This window comes from Zalophus californianus, chromosome 13, assembly GCF_009762305.2.
Source record: "Zalophus californianus isolate mZalCal1 chromosome 13, mZalCal1.pri.v2, whole genome shotgun sequence".
Taxonomy (NCBI): Eukaryota; Metazoa; Chordata; class Mammalia; order Carnivora; family Otariidae; genus Zalophus; species Zalophus californianus.
The window spans coordinates 24,022,260-24,043,573 of record NC_045607.1 but is presented as its reverse complement, the minus strand read 5'-3'; the positions used below and the strand labels follow the sequence as shown (position 1 = coordinate 24,043,573).

Sequence of the window (21,314 nt, the reverse complement as noted above, 5' to 3'; positions counted from 1 at the left end):
AATTTAAACAAAAAACTATGACAAAATAGCTGAGAATTATAATTACCCCATGAAAACTCCTCAAACCATATAAAGCAACAATATTAAGATACAGAATTCCTACATCTAAAAATGCCGCCTCTTTTAATATAATTTTATTAGATATATATGTATTTCTGATACAGAATGGCTTTTCAGTGTCATTTCACCTAAAATGGAGCCAACTGCTCTTATAAAAACAAACCCAGGGCTTTGAAACAGGTCGTTCCCTTAGAATGAGAAATAAAACAATGACATATTGCTGGGGGTGAGGAATTTTCAAATAAAGGAGATCATACCGAATGATTTCACATAAAGTACTGTTTTCTAACAATGCAACTACCAAGTTACCTTTTACTATAGGGTTATATTATTTCTATTTCCTGGTTTTACCAAAAAATACCATATACCTCAGAAATCATCTAAGTCTTAATATTATTTAGTATATGCCATGATGATGAAAATGAGTAACACCCTACAACTCGCATTTTGCCTTCCATTAAAAAAGCTAATGACAAAAGTATATTATATTTCATGAAGTCTCAAAAATAAAGGAAAGAACCAAGAACCCCCATACTGTCCCATAGTTTTTACATAGTTTTATGTAGTTATATCGTGTTCCACTTACCCTGTCGCACTTTCTTCCTTCAGTTGAATGTCACCTCCAGGAGAGCTAAGACCTTGTCTGTCTTGTTCTCCCTCCGCTGAACAGCACACAGAATAGTACCTGACATACAGTGGGTGCTCCCTAAATACTGCTGAAAGACAACCTTCCCTCTCATTTCATAATGTTCATAAGGAACTACACAGTAGCCCTCTGAGTGCTGTATTATAATGTCCTTAGTGCCTCTCCTAATGTTAAATGTTTATCTGTGAGTAAACTGTTACTACTGACATACTAGCAACACCGTATGTTGGCCCATCTCACCAGAACTAACATTCCACCCTGAGGTCTGGGGCTAAAGCCCAAACTAGTTATAATACGCTTCTGTTTGACTCTGCTCTTTAAGAATCTTTCTAATTTGGATACATCATGTTGGTGGGTGTGGTAGATACTTAGAAGAGTAAGTCCAAAACAAAAACATCATCCCCTCCTTCATTCAGAAAACATGATTCAATGTGAAATAAAAATGTGTTTCCTACCACTCCAAATGACTTTTCTTAGCTGATCCCTCCTTTCAAGAGTTTTCGAAAGTCAGTTGTTCAGGAAGAGCTCACCAAAAATATTCTGTAACTGAAAATCCCCTGGCACTAGTAGACTGCTTGGCACAGAGATGGCCCTTTCCATTCCTAAACCCTGTGTGAGGACAGTGTGACTTTAAAGCTGATGTAAATCTACCAGCTGGATCTCTTAGAAGCATGGTATCCAGAACAACCAAACAGTCCACTTTAGGGGAAACAGTTAATATAGTAACAGCATGAGGCATGCAAAGCAAACTTTGAGAAGGAAAGCAAGAAATGCCAGAGAAATGGATGACTGTAAGAGAGAAAAAAAAAAAAAAAGAAAGAAAGAAAGAAAAAGTTGGGTCAACAACAAAAGCAAAATGTAAAGAGAACAAATGTAAAGAGAGCAAAATAGAACAATGAAGAAGAACTGACAGCTACAGAAGTGGAAAATCCAGGAAAGTATTAAGTGGGAAAAAATATGGAAAAGGTACAGAGGGCACCAAGAAAAAAAAAAATAAAATGAAAGGAAAGTGAGAAGGAATAACAAAAGAAAAATAAGAAAAGTTTTTTTTAAAAAAAAGGGAAAAGATGAAGATTCAAGATAAGAAACATAAAAAGGTAAATAATTAAAAGCATGAAAAAAGTGATTATGTGAGAACAAAGATGAGAGGAGGAAATAGTGAAAAAGAGAAATCAAAGGAAAAGGAAGGACCAGTAAATTGCATTCTGTGATGCTCATGTCCTTAAGTTTATCCTTTATAAAGCGTCTTTCATTTTCAGAATGATTTTGAAAACATTTCTTCGTAAAGTCAGTCACCTGCAGGATGGGTGGAGGGCGGGTCCTCAGGGTTTGATTCGTACCCTGTGATGGAGATGGCCAGGGTTGCCAGAGTAGAAGCTGCCATGGAAATAACCTGCCCTGGTAACTCTGCTCCTGTAAAACAAGTATGTGTTTTTACAACTTTTTAAAGCAAAGTGGGAAACAACTGTTACAAGCGGAAACATAGCCCTAAGATTTCAAAAGCAACAAAACAAAATGGTTATTAGCTGATCCACTGGACCAGGGCCTCTTTACCAAGGGAGAATGCTTAAGAATCAATAGGAAAGTCTGCTAAAAATCTGGCTCCTGGACTCTGCATATCAGTCTCCCTTAAGAACTTCACACTGGTGCATGCAGCTCAGAGTGGAGATCTAAATGTGGAGTCCTGCTTTTTTACTTTTTAACTTCACAACTTAATGTAAATGCACATCTCTGCTGAAAAACACTGCCACACCAAGTCTGTGAGTTTCCTGAATGCAGACTGTCTTACTCTCCCTTGCATTACTAGCTCCCAGTACCGTACGGAACAGCCAACACTCAGTGCCCTCGATAAGAACATTTCATGAATGAAGAGGCAAACATATGGGTACTATGCAAAACCATATAGCTCCATAAGGTGCATAACTTATGGAGGCAAAAATCCACCACTGAGAGTCTAAAATATATTACTGTTTCATGTTATATGTTCCCATGTTAAGTTCCTAAAAGGTAGTACACCAAGCTTAATCATTTGCACTAAACTCAAATAAAACACTTACTGACTAATGAGGTCTGTCTGTAATGGTCAGCTCTTAATCTGCTATGGCAGACAACACAGACTAGCTCACCCAATACCAGGTTCTAGCATGCTTTCCTCCTCCAAGAGACTGGAAAGCTACAGACTATATTCCTTAGATTCCCTTGCAGCTAAGGTCCCATGTATAAGGCAGTTTCTACCAAGCAGGCACACCTGTACAAGACCCAGAAGACCAAAGTGGGACTGACTGTGATTTGGGCACTCGCGTGTCAAATAGTCATGGAGGCATATGGTTTTTCTGCAGGAACTTACTTAGCAGAAGTTCTAAAAGTTCTGCTATCTGATCTCTAACTTTGTGGCAGCTGTGGCATTTCTGCTCAAATAGTTCTTTGGTGTCACTGAGCACTTTTCCCGGTTATATTGCTTCTGCCTCTGTCAGATCCAAGCTTAATTGTCTGGTCTTCCCCAAAATTCTATATGCTAACCAATATCTCTTTCTATTCTAGCTAGTGTGGATTCTGCTGTCCACAACTAAGAACATTAACACTCACCAAATCATACACCCACAATCAGAGAGGTGGGACCTCACTTTTGGTAGGCCAATATACAATGTAACAACAGAGAATTCTGCCAACCAATGGAAATAGCTTTGACCATTCAGAAAGCCAATGAATTTCAGCTCCAAATGAATTCCACCTACTCAACAAATCCAAGGCTGGCCATCTCCCAGAGACAAGCAGGCCAGGCCCTGAAATGGCTCACCAGTAGACCGAACCATCCGGATCGAGAGCATTCATCTTACTCAACCATATCCTATTCTTCCTTGAATAAATGCCTAACAGAGGTTTGTTTTTAGGCAATCCAAGAGAAAGTCAAACTCATGATCTGGGAAGAGAACAACTGGGACCTATTCTTCCGGCCTAAGTATGTAGGGTGTTTCTTACACGCCAATACGGGAACAGGTTGGGAGGGAAAGACACTGTCGGGGCGCCGGGGTGGCTCAGTCGTTAAGCACCTGCCTTCGGCTCAGGTCATGATCTCAGGGTCCTGGGATCGAGCCCCACATCGGGCTCCCTGCTCGGCGGGAAGCCTGCTTCTCCCTCTCCCACTCCCCCTGCTTGTGTTCCCTCCCTCGCTGTCTCTCTCTCTGTCAAATAAATAAATAAAATCTTAAAAAAAAAAAAAAGAAAGAAAGAAAGTCTTTCATGTCTCACAGGTTCTCATTACTCACTGTATTGAATGCTAGGAATAAAGACACAGACTCTGCCCCCATGGAGTTTAGTGGAAGAGACAGATACGAATTAAAGAACCACATGGAAAAAAAAAAATTCTTATCGTACTTAGGAAATAATTTGTTAATTCACCTTAAAAAAAAAAAAAAAAGAGGGGCACCTGGCTGGCTCACCTGATAGAGCATGTGTGCTACTCTTAATCTTGGGGTTGTGAGTTTGAGCCCCATACTGGGTGTACACATTACTTAAAAATAAAAAACTAAAAAAAGAAACCACAGAAATGTGAATGCATTCAAACTATAGTGACTGCTATAAAGGAAATATACTATTTTATGAACTCCTAACAGAAAAAATCTGACTTAGTCTGGAGAATCAGGAATAGCTTCTCTTTAAGAAATGAAAATGAAGCTGAGTATCAGACAACAAAAAGAAATAAAAGGCATACAAATCGGCAAAGAAGTCAAACTCTCACTCCGCAGATGACATGATTCTCTATGTAGAAAACCCAAAGGACTCCACCAAAAAACTTCCAGAACTGATACAGGAAATCAGCAAAGTCACAGGATATAAAATCAATGCACAATAGTTAGTCGCATTTCTATACACTAACAATGAGGCAGAAGAAAGAGAATTCAAGGAATTGACCCCATTTACAATTGCACCAAAAACCGTAAGATATCTAGGAATACACCTAACCAACGAGGTAAAGGATCTGTACTCTGTATAGAACACTCATGAAAGAAATTGAGGAAGACAAAAAGAAATGGAAAAACATTCCATGCCCATGGACTGGAAGAACAAATATTGTTAAAATGTCTATGCTACCCAGAGCAATCTACACATTCAATGCAATCTCTACCAAAATACCATCAACTCTTTTCACAGAGCTGGAACGAAGAACCCTAAAATTTGTATGAAACCAAAAAAGACCCCGAATAGCCAAAGGAATGTTGAAAAAGAAAATCAAAACTGGAGGCATCACAATTCCAGATTTCAAGCTATATTACAAAGCTATAATCATCAAGACAGTATGGTACTGGCACAAAAAACAGACACATAGATCAATGGAACAGATTAGAGAGCCCAGAAATGGACCCTCAACTCTATGGTCAACTCATCTTTGACAAAGCAGGAAAGAATGTCCAATGGAAAAAAGACAGTCTCTTCAACAAATGGTGTTGGGAAGCTTGGACAGCCACATGCAGAAGAATGAAACTGGACCATTTCCTTACACCACACACAAAAACAGTCTCAAAATGGATGAAAGACCTAAATGTGAGACAAGAATCCACCAAAGTCCCAGAGGAGAACATGGGCAGCAACATCTTTGACCTCGACTGCAGCAATTTCTTGCTAGACACATCACCAAAGGCAAGGGAGACAAAAGCAAAACTGAACTACTAGGACTTCATCAAGATAAAAAGCTTTTGCACAGCAAAGGAAATAGTTGACAAAACTAAAAGGCAACCTATGGAATGGGAGAAGATATTTGCAAATGTCTTATCAGATAAAGGGCTAGTATGCAAAATCTATAAAGAACTTACACCCAAAAAACAAATAATCCAGTCAAGAAATGGGCAGAAGACATGGACATTTCTACAAAGACAACATACAAATGGCCAACAGACACATGAAAAAATGCTCCATAACACTCAGCATCAGGGAAATACAAATCAAAACCACAATGAGATGCCACCTCACACCTGTCAGAAGGGCTAAAATTAACAACTCAGGAAATGACAGATGTTGGTGAGGATGTGGAGAAAGGAGAACCATCTTACACTGCAGGTGGCAATGCAGACTGGTGCAGCCACTCTGGAAAAGTTAAAAATAGAGCTACTGTAGGACCCAGCAATTGCATTATTAGGTAGTTATCCAAAGGGTACAAACATAGGGATCGAAGGGGCACATGCACCCCAATGTTTATAGCAGCAATGTCCACAATAGCCAAAATATGGAAAGAGCCCAAATGTCCATCGACAGATGAATGGATAAAGAAGAGGTGGGATATATATATATATATATATATATGTGTGTGTGTGTGTGTGTATATATATATATATATAGTGTGTGTGTGTATATACATACACACACACACACACACACACACACAGAAGATTACTCAGCCATCAAAAAGAATGAAATCTTGCCATTTGCAATGACGTAAACAGAACTAGAGGGTATTATGCTAAGCAAAATAAGTCAGAGAAAGACAAATACATGATTACACTCATATGTGGAATTTAAGAAACAAAACAGATGAATATAGGGGAAGGGAAGGAAAAATAAGACAAAAACAGAGAGGGAGACAAACCATAAGAGACTCTTAACTACAGGAAACACACTGAGGGTTGCTAGAGGGGAGATGGGTGGGGGGGTGGGGTATCTGGGTTATGGGCATTAAGGAGAGCACTTGATGGAATGAGCACTGGGTGTTATATGCAACCGATGAATCACTAAATTCTACCACTGAAACTAATAATACACTAAGTTAATTAAATTGAATTTAAATTAAAATAAAATAAAATGCCAAAAAAAGAAAAGAAAATGAAGCTGATATACAAAGGATGAGAAGGAATTCATCAAGAGAATGTAAAGAGAGTATTTTGGGCAGAAGGAAGTGAGTAGGAAGGCTGTAAGCGAACACACTAGCATGTTAAAGAGAGTGTAAGAAGGTCCGTGTCTGGATCACAGCTAGCAGGAAACCGGTATCGAATAAACCAGGCTGGACATGGTGAGTCAGAGGATGCACGTCACAGAAGATCAAAGTACTTTAGGCTTTATTCTGAAAGGAGTAGGAAAGTAGTGAAGAATTTTAAACAGGGTAATAATATTTCTACTGAAATGTTATTGAGATAATTGTAGCTTTACGTGCAATTTTAAGAAAGGAGGAAAGAGAGATCTTGTGTACCCTTTACGCAGCTTCCCCTAGTGGTAACATCTTGCAACACTGAGGCATAATATTGTGATCAGGATTATTATCATGGACACAAGATATAGGACAGGTTCATCACTGCAAGGATCTCTCATGTTGCCCCTTCAGGAGCACACCCAGACGCCTGGTTTATAAATAAATGAACAGTTTTGAGATATAAAAAGATGACTCTTGCTGTCTGGTCAAGAGCAGATTGGAGGGGCCCAAGAATGGGTACAGGGAGAGAAGTTAACGGCAATTCTACAGGCAAGACATGATGATAGCGTGGTCTGCAGTAGCTAGCAGGGGAGATGTCAGAAAAGTGGTCGCACTGAAGAGTCAGGGAGTAGTCAAAGTGGACCAGACGTGATGATGAACCCATGAAGGAAATGAAAGACATGAAGGGTCAAAGGTAAGCCCCAAGTTTCCAGATTATGGTTATACAGATAACCACAAGGGAATACCATGTTGACAACCATGGAGGGGAAACAGAGGAAGATTTGAACATATTAACATGCTTTTTTTAGACTTCCAGACAGAATTTTCAAAAACTGATTACACCGGAGACAAGACAGGACTTAGCTTTCTGTGCACCCAAGAGAGGTTTCTTAGGTTCCACTCGAGAGCAGAGGATGGGAATGCCTGATGACTAATGGCCTGGGACAGCACAGCAGAGATAGAAAAAGACTTCCAGTCAGAATTCAAAGTATTCCCCCTTATGTAAGATTAAAGACTAGTCAAGAGTCCTAAATTACTAAACCCACCTCTTCACAAGTAATTTAATCAAATAGTGACTCATCTTTGAGAGATTCTGAAAAATAAGTCCCTTGTATTAAGTTGCTCCGCAGTAACAATGTTATAGCTCCTTAATTATGGATTTTCAGTTTGGCTGCAGTTTGACTTATATTTCTCAACTCCCATTAAGTCCTCATTCACCAAACAGGTGACTAGGCTACATGCTGAGATAAGAGGCTGAGAGCCAAGTCCCAAGCTCAGTCTGATATTTAGATTATCAGTTACAATTCAGTACATTAGGAGCTAATGTAAACACGAGTGTAGCATATTTGAGGAGCACAGAAAACGGAAACCTAATCCATGCTTGGGAGGTCAGGGAAGGACTTCCAAAGGTGCTATCTGACAAGAATGGTAAAAGATGCCACTCTTTAAATCCATTTAAATATGTTATCCAGATTTAAAAAAAAAAAGACACAGCAAGTCTATCTTGGAGAGGAAGATGCTGGTATCTCAGAAGGCAGAGGGAGAAAATGTTTCCCAAAAGACAAAAGAAAGCAGGTGTAAAGACACAAAGGCAAGGAAAAGCAGAGTGTCCTGTTCAAAGAACTCGAAGAAGTCCAATAAGGCCAGGACATACGGTACAATGAGAAGAGCGAAGAGATGCAAGGATGCAGAGGGAGAATGGAGCATCTCATATTTACTAGGCACCCAGGCAGTACAATCCGTGCAGCCCAGTGGCTGAGAGCACAGGTGAAGGTTCAAATCCCAGGTCTATTCCCTACTAGCTAGATGGCCATGGGCAAGTTACTTAAAATCCTCAAATATGGGACTTATATAAAATCCTATTTCATGTGACATTTAAGTGAAACAATACATATGAAATAATCAGAACAATGCCTGGTATGAAGGGCTTGCTCAATAAATGTTAGCTATTTCAAAACCATTGGCTTTGATAGTATAAACTATGAGCATAAGCCACTAGCACTCCTGTAGTATTTGTCTGTGCTTCTCATCCCCTTTCTACTTCATTGTACTGCCATTTTCCTAGATCTTATGCCCTTAGCCACATTTTTAGATCTCCCCACAGAGTTATGTGAAATATCTTGCATCCAGTAGGCACTGACAGACTCAAGGAAAAGACTAGTAAATTAAACCTTCACAATTATCGCTTAAAGACTCTCCAACTTGATGTCACTAAAATAATGCAGTAAATATTCAGTGAATCATAGCTAAATCAATGAAAACTATGCAATATCATCCTCGTTGATACACAAACAATGACAAATTTTTAGAGTGCCCGAAACTTTGCAAAGGAATGAAAAGAGTAGCACACAGGGAAAATCCAGAGTACCTGAAAATTATGGATGTAAGATCTGATGACTGCTCTTATTTATCAAACAGGCACTTTAATGATTTCTGCCTTAGTGAAATCACTTCAAAAACCCCAAGGGTTCTGGCAGAAATGATGAACTAAAAACACAAGAACGCCAGGAGAGAGAATCCAGGCAAAGTCATGGTACTCGAAAAGAAACCCCAGCTAAAAATAGGCACACAGACAAGGGCACATAATCTTGGGACCTCAGAACTATAAACAAAAAAAGGAAAGAGCATCCAAGGTTTCAAGTATCAATCTACCCAGGGACAGGGCCAGCGTCAAGTGGAGGCCCAAATAACAGGGACCTAACACAAGGCCAAACAAGCAGGACACTAACATTAGCAGCCTAGCACCAGGGGATGGAAACTAATGGTCTAGCACGTAAGACACCAATCACATGTTTGGACAGTATCTGTTAATATGGCTAGCGCATCAGTGGGCAGAACAGTGTTTCTAATACTCAGAGGATGATATATTTTGAGAACAGTCTAAATAAGGAGATACTCGATCTACTTAGTGCTCGTTCACAGTGACAGTGGCAGATGCCAGAAATACATCCAAGGATGCTTACTGGAAGGGGGCTCTACCACAGACCAAGTAAAATCTCCCCAGCATGCAAAGTTCCCTTTGAAGAAGGTTTCTGTTTCTATCACTAATGTGGAAAATATGCCTCCATCTCAATGGCTCCTAGTATCACTTCATTATACTACTGGTCAGTAGCAAGGGCTTGGATATGGACCAGTAGGAGTTTCTCTAGGCCTCTTTAAATGACTATGTCAGACCAGGCAGTAACAGATGAGCAGTAAGAAATTTAGTTTATTCCTTTTCTTTTTCCAGTTTGGGCTCAACTGGACCAAACTTGTTCACTCATATTACATGTTATCCCAAAATGATTAAGGCAACTACTAAGCCTTCCCTGCCAAGGTATTTCTGATCATTTATAAACAATCACCAATATTTGGAGGAACAGACCCAACTGTACTTGCCCTTACTTGTCAGACTGGGTGTCCAGGTTATCAAAGGTACATCTGGTGCTTGTTTGCCTTGCTTTTGAAAAAGCACTTCTAAGTGTAAATTTACTCAGAGTATATGGCTTTCTAAGTCTACGTTTCTTCACCTGTAAAATAAGTACCAACCAGGGCACCTGAGTGGCTCAGTCATTAGGCGTCTGCCTTCGGCTCAGGCCATGATCCCAGGGTCCTGGATCGAGCCCCTCATCGGGCTCCCTGCTCAGCAGGAAGTCTGCTTCTCCCTCTCCCACTCCCCCTGCTTATGTTCCCTCTCTCACTGTGTTTCTCTCTGTCAAATAAATAAATAAAATCTAATAAATAAATAAATAAATAAATAAAATAAGTACCAACCCCACTGAATTATTAAGAAAATTAAATAAGATAGCATGTTTAAAGAGCCCAGGAGAGGGGCACCTGGGTGGCTCAGTTGTTAAGCATCTGCCTTCGGCTCAGGTCATGATCCCAGGGTCCTGGGATCGAGCCCCGCATCGAGCTCCCTGCTGGGCGGGAAGCCTGCTTCTCCCTCTCCCACTCCCTCTGCTTGTGTTCCTGCTCTCGCTGTGTCTCTCTCTGTCAAATAAATAAATAAAATCTTAAAAAAAAAAAAAAGAGCCCAGCAGGACCTCACTCATGTTGCTATAATTAACAATGTGAGTGTTCTTTCCTCACAAGCCAAGGGCACACCCTGAAGTTGGATTCCAGGTTTCTACCAAATGAGACATGATCCAGGAGGCAGAGAAGCTAGTTCCTGAACTTGTGGTAGGCCAACAGGGCCCACAGGTAAGACTGAGGAGCTCACAACTACGATGGAGTCAAGAGAGATCAGCAGTCACTCCCTTTTCAGGATGACTGATGCTTGTTCAAAGAGCCCAGTAAAGGGGAAGAACACCAGGCTTAGGGTCAAGACCCTAAGTTTTAAATCTTAGCTCTACCAGTCGTCTGTGTGGGCAAGTTACTTAAACTCTGAAATTAAATGCCTTCATCAGCAAAATGGACATATCTACTTTACAAGGGTTTTTTTGGGGGGGAGGGGTTGAGGATTATTTATGGGTTTAAAAAGACAGTACATTTTAAAACACAGTAGACACTTAACATTTTTTCCCTCCATTATCTTGGAGTTCCAGAAAATGCCAAGTAAGAGTTCCCAAGGTCTAAGAGAAAACCATTGAGTAAGGCCCCTGGGTTCAGAAGGAACCAATGAAACTAACTCCACGATGATCCACAAGAAGAGTTTTCCAGATCTAGGAACTAAACAGCCTTCATGCTTTGATCCAAAGGATTTATCCTGTGAATCCAGTGAACCATACACCCTAAAAGCTCCTACAACAGCAAGAGTCAAAGCTCAGAAGACACAGAGAAAGATGCCTACACAGTTGACCGTCAGACACGTCCTCCAATAGGACAGTGGAAATGATAAGGAATAAACGCACATATTGCCACAGGAGTGCATTAAAGCCTTCCTGGGCCTAAGTATATTAGAGTGACATCTCAGGACAGAACTGACTATAATAAAAGGGAAAGGTTGTCCTGATATGGACTAGATGGGTTGAGTTCTGATGCCTAAAAGAAACAAGGTTCTAGGGGCAAGAAGACTCAGAAATTTAGGGGGAAAAAACGTTGAAAAGGCTTATTTTATGATGAAGATTATCTAGACTAGAAATCCGTAAAAGGACTCTAGATCAAGAATATCTATTCTGGGGGAGCCCGGGTGGCTCAGTCAGTTGAGTGCCTGACTCTTGGTTTTGGCTCAGGTGATGATCCATGGTTTTGGGATCTAGCCCCAGGTCGGACTCCGAGCTCAGTTGGGGGGGGGGGTCTGCTTGAGATCTCTCTCCCTCTCCCTCTGCCCCTCCCTGCAGTCTCTCTGTCTCTCTCTCTCCAAAACAAATAAATCTTTAAAAAAAATAAAATATTCTGGGGCACCTGGGTGGCTCAGTCGTTAAGCGTCTGCCTTTGGCTCAGGTCATGATCCCAGGGTCCTGGGATCGAGCCCCGCATCGGGCTCCCTGCTTGGCAGGAAGCCTGCTTCTCCCTCTCCCGCTCCTGCTCCCCCTTCTTGTGTTCCCTCTCTCGCTGTGTCTCTCTCTGTCAAATAAATAAATAAAATCTTTTAAAAAAAATAAATAAAATAAAATATTCTGAAATAGACTGGAATGAGAGTAAACAAAACAAAACAAAACAAAAAACAACATTTCCAAATCTGTTCTCAACATGTATTCTGTGTCCCTGTGATTTCCTTCCTTGTAATAGTCTAGAATACAAATACCAGAAATCTGGCTGGCATGCCAGCACATCACTATGCTGCGTTTATCTGATAATAATAATCGAACATGAAAAATAATAATGATAATAATCAAATATGGCCTTCTTTCTCCCACAGCTCAAAACTTGGTCTTAGAATCCCAACCGCACAGCTCCCTCAGCTGCTATCACCAGCTGACTGGAATTTTTTTTAAGACTTACTTGAGAGAGAGAGAACAAGCAAAGCGGGGAGGGGCAAAGGGAGAGGGTGAGAGAAACTTTATCAGACTCTGCGCTCAGCACAGAGCCAACACAAGACTCAATCTCACAACCCTGAGATCATGACCTGAGCCAAAACCGTGAGTCGGAGGCTTTACCGACTGTGTTGTCCAGGCGCCCCATAGCTGACTAGAATTTACACCCAAGAGAAAACCCATCTGAAATCCATTTTAACCTACATCATTCATATACTTGCAGCAACATACTTACTTAGCCCTGGACAAAAGCAGTCAAGAAGAGAACACTGTCCTTAAGAAATTAAAAACAGAACTACCATAAGATCCAGCAATTCCACTTCAGTGTATTTATCCAAAGAAAACAAAAACACTAACCGGAAAAGATTTATACGCCCCCATGTACATTACAGCATTACTTACAATCGCCAAGATATGGAAAAAACCTGTGTCCATCAATGGATGAATGGATAAAGAAAATGTGGTATGTGTACACAAGAGGAGGGGGAAGGAAGGGAGAGGGGGAGGGGAGGGAGGAGGGGAAGAAGAAGAAGAAATCTTGCCATTTGCAACAGTATGGATGGACCTTCAGGGCATTATGCTAAGTGAAATAACTCAGAGAAAGACAAATACCATATGATCTCCCTTATATGTGGAAACTCACATACACACACACACACACACACACACACACAAACGCACAACAAGCTCACAGATACAGAGAATAGCTTGGTGGTTGCCAGAGCTGGGGGTAGGAGACAGAAAAAATGGGTGAAGGGGATCAAAAGGTACAAACTTCATTACAAAATAAATCATAGAGATGTCACGTACAGCATGGTGTCTAGAGCTAGTAAGACTGTACTGCATATGTGAGAGTTGCCAAAAGAGAAAGTTCTCATCACAAGAAAAAAAACTGTTTGTAAATACATAAGGTGACAGATGTTAACTAGACTTCTTATAATCACTTTGCAATGTACTGTTCAAACATCAAATCATTGTTGTATACCTGAAACTGATACAATGCTATATGTCAAATATATCTCGAAAAAAAAAAAAAAAAGAAAGAGAGGACTTTCCAGATGAACAAAAAAAAGAAAACTGTCCTGGGGTGAAGGGTGAGGGATAAGCTGAGTTATCTGAATTGTCACTATTAGCAGAAAAGGGGTGGGGGGAGTTGGGGGAGAGGAGATAAAGCTACCAAGAGGAACAAGTGGTGACCACTAAGCTTTCCACAATAGCTGTCGAAACAGGAAGTTCACGTCTACTGGTCTGATATAGAACCACAGAGTCTAACATATTGTGACCAGGAAGACAGGTTGAGCAAAGAAAATCCGGAAAGAGAGCAAAATAAAATCTTTCTGATTTTCCACTATCAGAGAGAGAAGGTTTCCAAGCAAAATAATAACCAAAGAGCAATTTAAATAAAAAACGAAGACAAAAACTATGAGGTAGCAGTACAAAACACCACAAATAGCCTTGCGATTAGCATAAAATGAAGAGGCTGAGAATTATGTAGAAGTATACCGGACACAGAAAGGTGCTCATGACATAAAGTTTAAAATGTCGATTACAAAAGAGAACATTCACTATGAGCCAATTTTCTTGTGGTTTAAAGTCTGAAGGCACACAAGTCTTAAGGCAGTAGTTAATGTTTAGGTGAACAGTGGGATTTTGAATGATTTTTTCTTTTTCTTTTTTTTTTTAAGATTTTATTTATTCAGGGCGCCTGGGTGGCTCAGTTGGTTAAGCGACTGCCTTTGGCTCAGGTCATGATCCTGGAGTCCCAGGATCGAGTCCCGCATCGGGCTCCCTGCTCAGCAGGGAGTCTGCTTCTCCCTCTGACCCTCTTCCTTCTCGTGCTTTCTATCTCTCATTCTCTCTCTCTAATAAATAAATAAAATCTTAAAAAAAAAAGATTTTATTTATTCATTTGAGAGAGAGAGAATGAGAGAGAGCACATGAGAGGGGGAGGATCAGAGGGAGAAGCAGACTCCCTGCCAAGCAGGGAGCCCGATGCGGGACTCGATCCTGGGACTCCAGGATCATGACCTGAGCCGAAGGCAGTCGCTTAACCAACTGAGCCACCCAGGCGCCCTGATTTTTATTTTCTTTTTGTTCGTTTCTCCAATTGAACAACAACAAAATATTGGAGAAATTAATTTTTTGAAAAATCTGCTGCAATTAGTAATTTGCTTTTACTTCATGTATAGCCCTCAGAAAGAAGGAACGAATGTCAGTTGCAGTAAAGTTGTGTGCTGCTCAGACCCACCTTTCCAGTCACAATCGTCTCCACAGGGGAGGATGAGGAGATGTCCAGTCTGATGATCCGTTAGTATCTGGCCACCCCACGCCTTACCTTACAACTCATTAGAAACCTGTGTCTTTAACAAACTGTTTCTGGATATAAATCACTTGCAACCAGGGCATTTCAAAAATACTCTTGAGGAGAAAATGATATATTCAGCTTGGTACTAAAAGTTCCAGCCAGAGCAGCCAGGCAAAAAAAAAAAGGGGGCATCCAAATTAGAAAGAAGTAAAACTCTCTCTTTTCACAGATGACATGATCTTATATATGCACAATCCTACAAAAGCCACAAAAAACTATTAAAGCTTATGAATAAATTCAGCAAAGTTGCAGGACCCAAGATCAACCTTGAATTTGGCAATGGTGTTTTTAGATAGGACACCAAAAGAACAAGCAACACAAAAATTGGAAAACTCATAAAGATGTGGAAATTAAACAATACAATTTTGATTAACCAATGTGTCAAAGAAGAAATCAAAAAGGAAATCAAAGAGTATCTCGATCCAAAGAAAATGAAAACACAACAAATGAAATTTATGGGATGGAAAAGCAGTTCTAAGAGGACAGTTTAGAGTGATAAGTACCTACATTAAGAAAAAAGATATTGGGGCACCTGGGTGGCTCAGTAGGTTAAGCGTCTGCCTTCGGCTCAGGTCATGATCCCAGGGTCCTGGGATCGAGCCCCACATTGGGCTTCCTGGTCAGCAGGGAGTCTATTTCTCCCTCTGCCCTTCCCCTGCTCATGCTCTCTCTCTCTCTCTCTCTCAAATAAATAAATAAAATCTTTGAAAGAAAGAAAGAGAAAGAAAGAAAAAGAACGAATGCAAATAAATAACCTAACTTTATGGCTAGCTGCTTAATGGGTACAGCCTTTCCTTTTAAAATGTCCTAAAACTGGGGCACCTGGATGGCTCAGTCGTTAAGCATCTGCCATTCGGCTCGGGTCATGATCCCAGGATCCTGGGATTGACCCCCGCATCCCTGCTCAGCGGGGAGCCTGCTTCTCCCTCTCCTACTCCCTGCTTGTGTTCCCTCTCTCGCTGTGTTTCTCTCTGTCAAATAAATAAATAAAATCTTAAAAAAAATAAAAAATAAATAATAAAATAAAATGTCCTAAAACTAGATGGAAGGAGTGGTTGCACAACAATGTAAATGTACTAAATCCACCTTTAAAAAGTTAATGGTTAATTTTATATGAATTATACCTTTAAAAAATGAAAAAAAGGGGGGAGTGGGGCACAGTCTTAAAACCTAAAATATTTTAAACATGTTTATTTTCTGTTCAGAAAATACCACAGATTTTAAAACAGATATAAAGCACTTTCATCATTGCATGTTTTTTTTAAATAAAGCTACTTTCCCAAATACTTCTTTAAAGTAATATTAATAGAATGCCCTATTTCTTACCAGAAGACTCTTTTCCATTCTGTTTCTCATAGAGCGTGCCCACAGACATCAGGAAAACAATAACCAGGAACACTGGAATTCTCCATGAGCCAGCCAGGGATGCTGAAAATTATTAAGAGTTAACATTTTTAGTTAAATAAAAATCTAGCACTTGTCTTTAAAAGACTCAGTTTATTCTTAGCAACAGTATCTGAAGGTAAAGGTTAGATTAAAAAAAAAAAAGACTCAGTAGACAGAACAATTTGGTATAGATGTCATTAACAAAATTATTTCACAAGGAAAAAAAATTTTTTTAAAGGCCATAAGACAGATGAAATCCCAGTTCAGGACTCCTCTCGGTTAAATCCAGGCCTGCTCTGAGGCCCCTGTTCTAAAGGACTGGGTATGTGCCAGCCTACCCTGAACGGGCTTCTATCACCTGAGTAATCGAATCTATTCTAAGGCACACGAGCATTTAAGACAATCCTGAACTCAAGCCTTTCGCTTAACCCCAAAATGACCTGCATCAGGCACAGAACCTAAAGTCATGACTTCATTTCCTGAAAATACCACTGGGTGTGAACTCCCATCTCTCAAGAAAGGGTGAAATGGCCCAAAGGAACACTGCAAAAAGCTTCAGTGTATCCTCAGTGTATAGGGCAAAAATGCTAACATTTTTCATCCCTACCTGTAGCCATTTGCTTTTCCCTGAGTTGATCTAGAGCCCCCTGGACTGCCTATTTCCCTCCGCTGCTTTCCCCAAATTCAAAACGAGTCACATCAGACATCAGGGGATCTTGCTAAAATATAACATACTCCTTAGGATTCCAAATCAGCAAAGCTAGAAAGTAATGTTTTGTTAACGTTTTGTTCCACATCAGACGCTAAGCAAAGATCTTTAGAGTGATAAGTGCCTACATTAAGCAAAAAAGATATTGGGGCACCTGGGTGGCTCAGCAGGTTAAGTGTCTGCCTTCAGTTCAGGTCATGGTGGCTCAGTAGGTTAAGTGTGGAAAACTCTGGTTTTTAACAATAAGCAGCTCTAAAAACTACTTTAAATAGGCTAACTACTGCTCTAGATTATTGAATTTTGTATTTATTAGAACCTAATGCTTCCATAAGCTTAAGATGTGGAGATAAAAGAGTACCTGAAAAAAATCACTCTGCAATCTCCCAGCAGCCACCCAGCTAACAGTAAAGAGAACTCATTACTTTAAGCTGCTGACAAAGATCGTCCTGATGTTGAACAGATTTGTCTCCCTGAAGCTACTCGTTGCTCTGACATCTCTCCCTCATGGTTACAGAGATCTGTTTAAACCACTCTTTCACATGATAGTCCTTCAAATACTTGCAACAGGCTTCCATATTTTATCTCCTCCTTCCATCCACCCATGGAGCCCAGTCCCCTTCTCTCATCCTCAGTAAATACCTCTGGTTCCCGTAACTATTGCTCACACACTTGACTGTTTATCTATATCCTCCTTAAGTTTGACACTCAGAAGTGGCCATGACAGTCCAAGGGTGCTCTACTTTTTAAGATATATTTATTTTTAAAGGACCTTTTGAAAATGAACATTCGATATCATTAAAAGACATGTTAAAGCATAACATTTGTATTAAAGATTAAAGAAGGATTAAAAAACAATTTCTAAAGATTATTTTAAAGAATGCTAAATGCAACATATAACACTACAAAAAAAATTCACTTGAATTCACGTGATCAGCCTCTGCTGATCTTAAGCTAGACCTTCTTAGAAAAAAGGGACCCACCTAAATGAAAAAGCAATATAATCCAGACAGGAATTGAAACTGCTCTCAAGTAGCGTTCAGTGCTTGCATTCCACTTGAATGAAACAGTCAACACATAGCCAACTACCAACGTCCAGATCTTAAATGAAATAGAGACACAGTTGTAAATATATACACATGAAAATAAACATATAATTATACAAAATCTGCACACATCTATATAGCATGAGAGCTATGGATACAACACGGATAAGATGAGGGTGGTGGTGCTAAATGGCATGTGTATAGGTTTTCCTCTTCTGTGTAGATAAATCAAGTTTTGAAATAAACAAGCATTTGAAATCCAGCACATGCAGCGATATTATTTAAATAGTCTTGCAGCGCCTGGTTGGCTCAGTCAGTGGAGCGTGTGACTCCTGATCTCAGGTTTTTAACAGGTTGTAAGTTCGAGCCCCACACTGGGTGTACGGATTACTTAAAAATAAAAATCTTAAAAAAGAGAAAAAAATAACCTTAACAAAAAAACGACCATATAGTTTTGAGATATATTGAAGTCCAAAAGTTATTGTATACATAAAGATGCTTAAGATAGAATATTCATTTTTAAGCTATGGACTTAAATTGAGAGCTTAATATGTGGAATTCTTCAAGTTTTCTCTATAGATTAATATTTTAAAGAGAAAAACAACAAAAAAAGAAAGCTTTCCCAGGGCGCCTGAGTGGTGCAGTCAGTTGTGCACTCTTGGTTTTGGTGCAGTCAGTTCAGGACTCATGGTTTCAGCTCAGGTCATGATCTCAGGGTCCTGGGATGGAGCTCTGCATAGGACTCCCTGCTCAGCATGCAGTCAGCTTGATTCTCCCTCTCCTATTGCCCCTCCCATTCATGCTCACTCTCTTTCTCCCTCAAATAAGTAAATAAATCTTAAAAAAAAAAAAAAGGCAGGAAGGAAGGAAGGAAAGAAAGAAAAAGAAAGCAAGCTTTCCCAAAAGAATCAGGTTAAAAGATTCCATCACAGCCTATGAACTATGTTTGTTAACTGTGAAAAGAATTTTTTTTTTAAAGCTAGCAAGAAGGCAGCCAGGTGAAGTGTGACCCCTAAAACAATCTAGGTAACAGATGGTTAACCCTAGTCGAGTTATGTGCACAGCTCAAAAAGCGTAGCTAAAAAAAAATATTACCAGAGAAGAAACAGCAAGAGCTGAGGACAGAGGAACCACCAGGGTCCCCTCCTCAGTTTTCCCTCCACGAAAACCAAAGACTCTAGCACTAATAAAACACCTGCACAGCCTATACAGAAACTCTCTAAAGACATTTACAAAAGATGGAAGGAATACATAACCTAGAACAATGTGAGCACCAAGAACCTATTAAAATAACCTGGGGGTGCCTGGGTGATCCAGTTAGCTAAACATCTAACTCTTGGTTTCTGCTCAGGTCATAATCTCAGGGTCCTAAGATCCAGCCCCATATCAGAATGCAATCTACTTGAGATTTTCTTGCCCTCCCGCTCATGCGCACTGTCTTTCTCAAAATAAATGAATAAATCTTAAAAAAAAAAAAAGTAAAATAGGGGCGCCTGGGTGGCTCAGTTGTTAAGCGTCTGCCTTCGGCTCAGGTCATGATCCTGGGGGTCCTGGGATCGAGTCCTGCATCAGGCTCCCTGCTCCACAGGAAGCCTGCTTCTCCCTCTCCCACTCCTCCTGCTTGTGTTCCCTCTCTCGCTGTGTCTCTCTGTCAAATAAATAAATAATCTTTAAAAAATAAATTAATTGAAATAAAATAAAATAACCTGAATCTTGGGGGGAAATAGGCAAATCAAAACAAAACAACACCTGTTACAATGCAGAAAATGAAGAAAAAGAACTGAACTGATTACTACAAAAGAGGTAAAAAAAACTATCTTCTAGTTTATCTGGGTCATATCAATCAATAAAATAGTCTTTTAGGCTGAAATGTTCACAGCTTTTGACCGGAGACTTCAGCTTTGGAACTTTACTAAATAATAGTAAATTCTGAAAAAGGCTTTATAATATAAAGAAGCTCATCAGAGTATAATTTAGAATAATGAAAAGTGGATAACCTAATAAGTTCAACAATTCGGGAGTACAGAGGATTCACTCAATAAAATGTATGCAGCCACTAAAATAGGGTTTTTTAAACAAAAACTATAGTCAGAAACACTCCTATGATATTCTTAAAAAGCAAAATACAAAAATCTCATACATATGACATGACTATATCTACTGTGTGGCGAGAGGAAAAGGAAATGTACTAAGAAGTTAGCAGTTATATTTGGGTGGTGAGATTTTGGTTCTCCTTTTACTTTTTCTGTATTTTCCAAAGAGCTTTTAAGAAGCACTAATTCTTTTTATCATAGAAAGGATATTAAAATATTCTTCTGGGGGCGCCTGGGTGGCTCAGTTGGTTGGGCAACTGCCTTCGGCTCGGGTCATGATCCTGGAGTCCCGGGATCGGGTCCCGCGTCGGGCTCTCTGCTCAGCAGGGAGTCTGCTTCTCCCTCTGACCCTCTTCCCTCTCGTGCTCTCTCTCATTCTCTCTCTCTCTCAAATAAATAAATAAAAAATCTTTAAAAAAAAAAATATTCTTCTGGGACGTCTGGGTGGCTCAGTCAGTTAAGCGGCTGCCTCTGGCTCGGGTCATGATCCCAGGGTCCTGGGATCGAGGCCCGTATCAGGCTCCACGCTCAGCGGGAAGCCTGCTTCTCCCTCTCCCACTCCCCCTACTGTGTTCCCTCTCTGTCTCTCTGTCAAATAAATAAATAAAATCTTAAAAAAAAAATACTCTTCTTCAAGCAACTCCATAAATATCAAGAGGTCTTAAGCCCCAGATATATGAGCACATGGGAAGTGAGACCACAGCTGCTTCAAAACAGTTCAAGCCTGCAGAACCACACAAATTTAACCTGGGAATTCAGAGAATCTGAGGTAGGGCTGTAGAGCTCAAAACAAAATGAGTATAATAATGGTACACTTAGGGCGCCTGGGTGGCTCAGTTGGTTAAGCGACTGCCTTCGGCTCAGGTCATGATCCTGGAGTTCCGGGATCGAGTCCCGCATCGGGCTCCCTGCTCAGCAGGGAGTCTGCTTCTCCCTCTGACCCTCTTCCCTCTCATGCTATCTCTCATTCTCTCTCTCTCAAATAAATAAAATCTTAAAAAAAAAAAAAATAATGGTACACTTACATAACACTTACTATGGACCAGACTCTGTTCTAGTAGGATGGATTCCTACTAGTGTGTCCTTAAGAGATTTTTTTTGTCGTCTCTATGTTTAGCCTCTGAGCAAACCTGTTCAAGTATGAATTTTCTTCCAGCCATAAATCAACGAACCACAGTTTATATATAAGAGGTCATACTTTCTCAAATTTATGTTC

General features: G+C 40.1%; 1 protein-coding gene across 6 annotated transcripts in view; it reads right to left on the bottom strand.

Annotated features, from left to right (window-relative positions):
* The window catches only part of TMEM245 (transmembrane protein 245), a 101,076-nt gene that overhangs the window by 70,906 nt on the left and 8,856 nt on the right, over nucleotides 1–21,314 (bottom strand). For 5 of the 6 annotated variants that reach the window (XM_027615242.2, XM_027615247.2, XM_027615245.2 and 2 more), the window contains exons 2-4: nucleotides 17,943–18,060; nucleotides 16,194–16,295; nucleotides 2,003–2,119 (exon numbers count right to left, since the gene is read on the bottom strand). In XM_027615242.2, the coding sequence (XP_027471043.1) occupies nucleotides 2,003–2,119; nucleotides 16,194–16,295; nucleotides 17,943–18,060 (337 nt within the window). The remainder of the gene's footprint in view (nucleotides 1–2,002; nucleotides 2,120–16,193; nucleotides 16,296–17,942; nucleotides 18,061–21,314) is intronic. The other variant, XM_027615246.2, reaches the window with a different exon arrangement.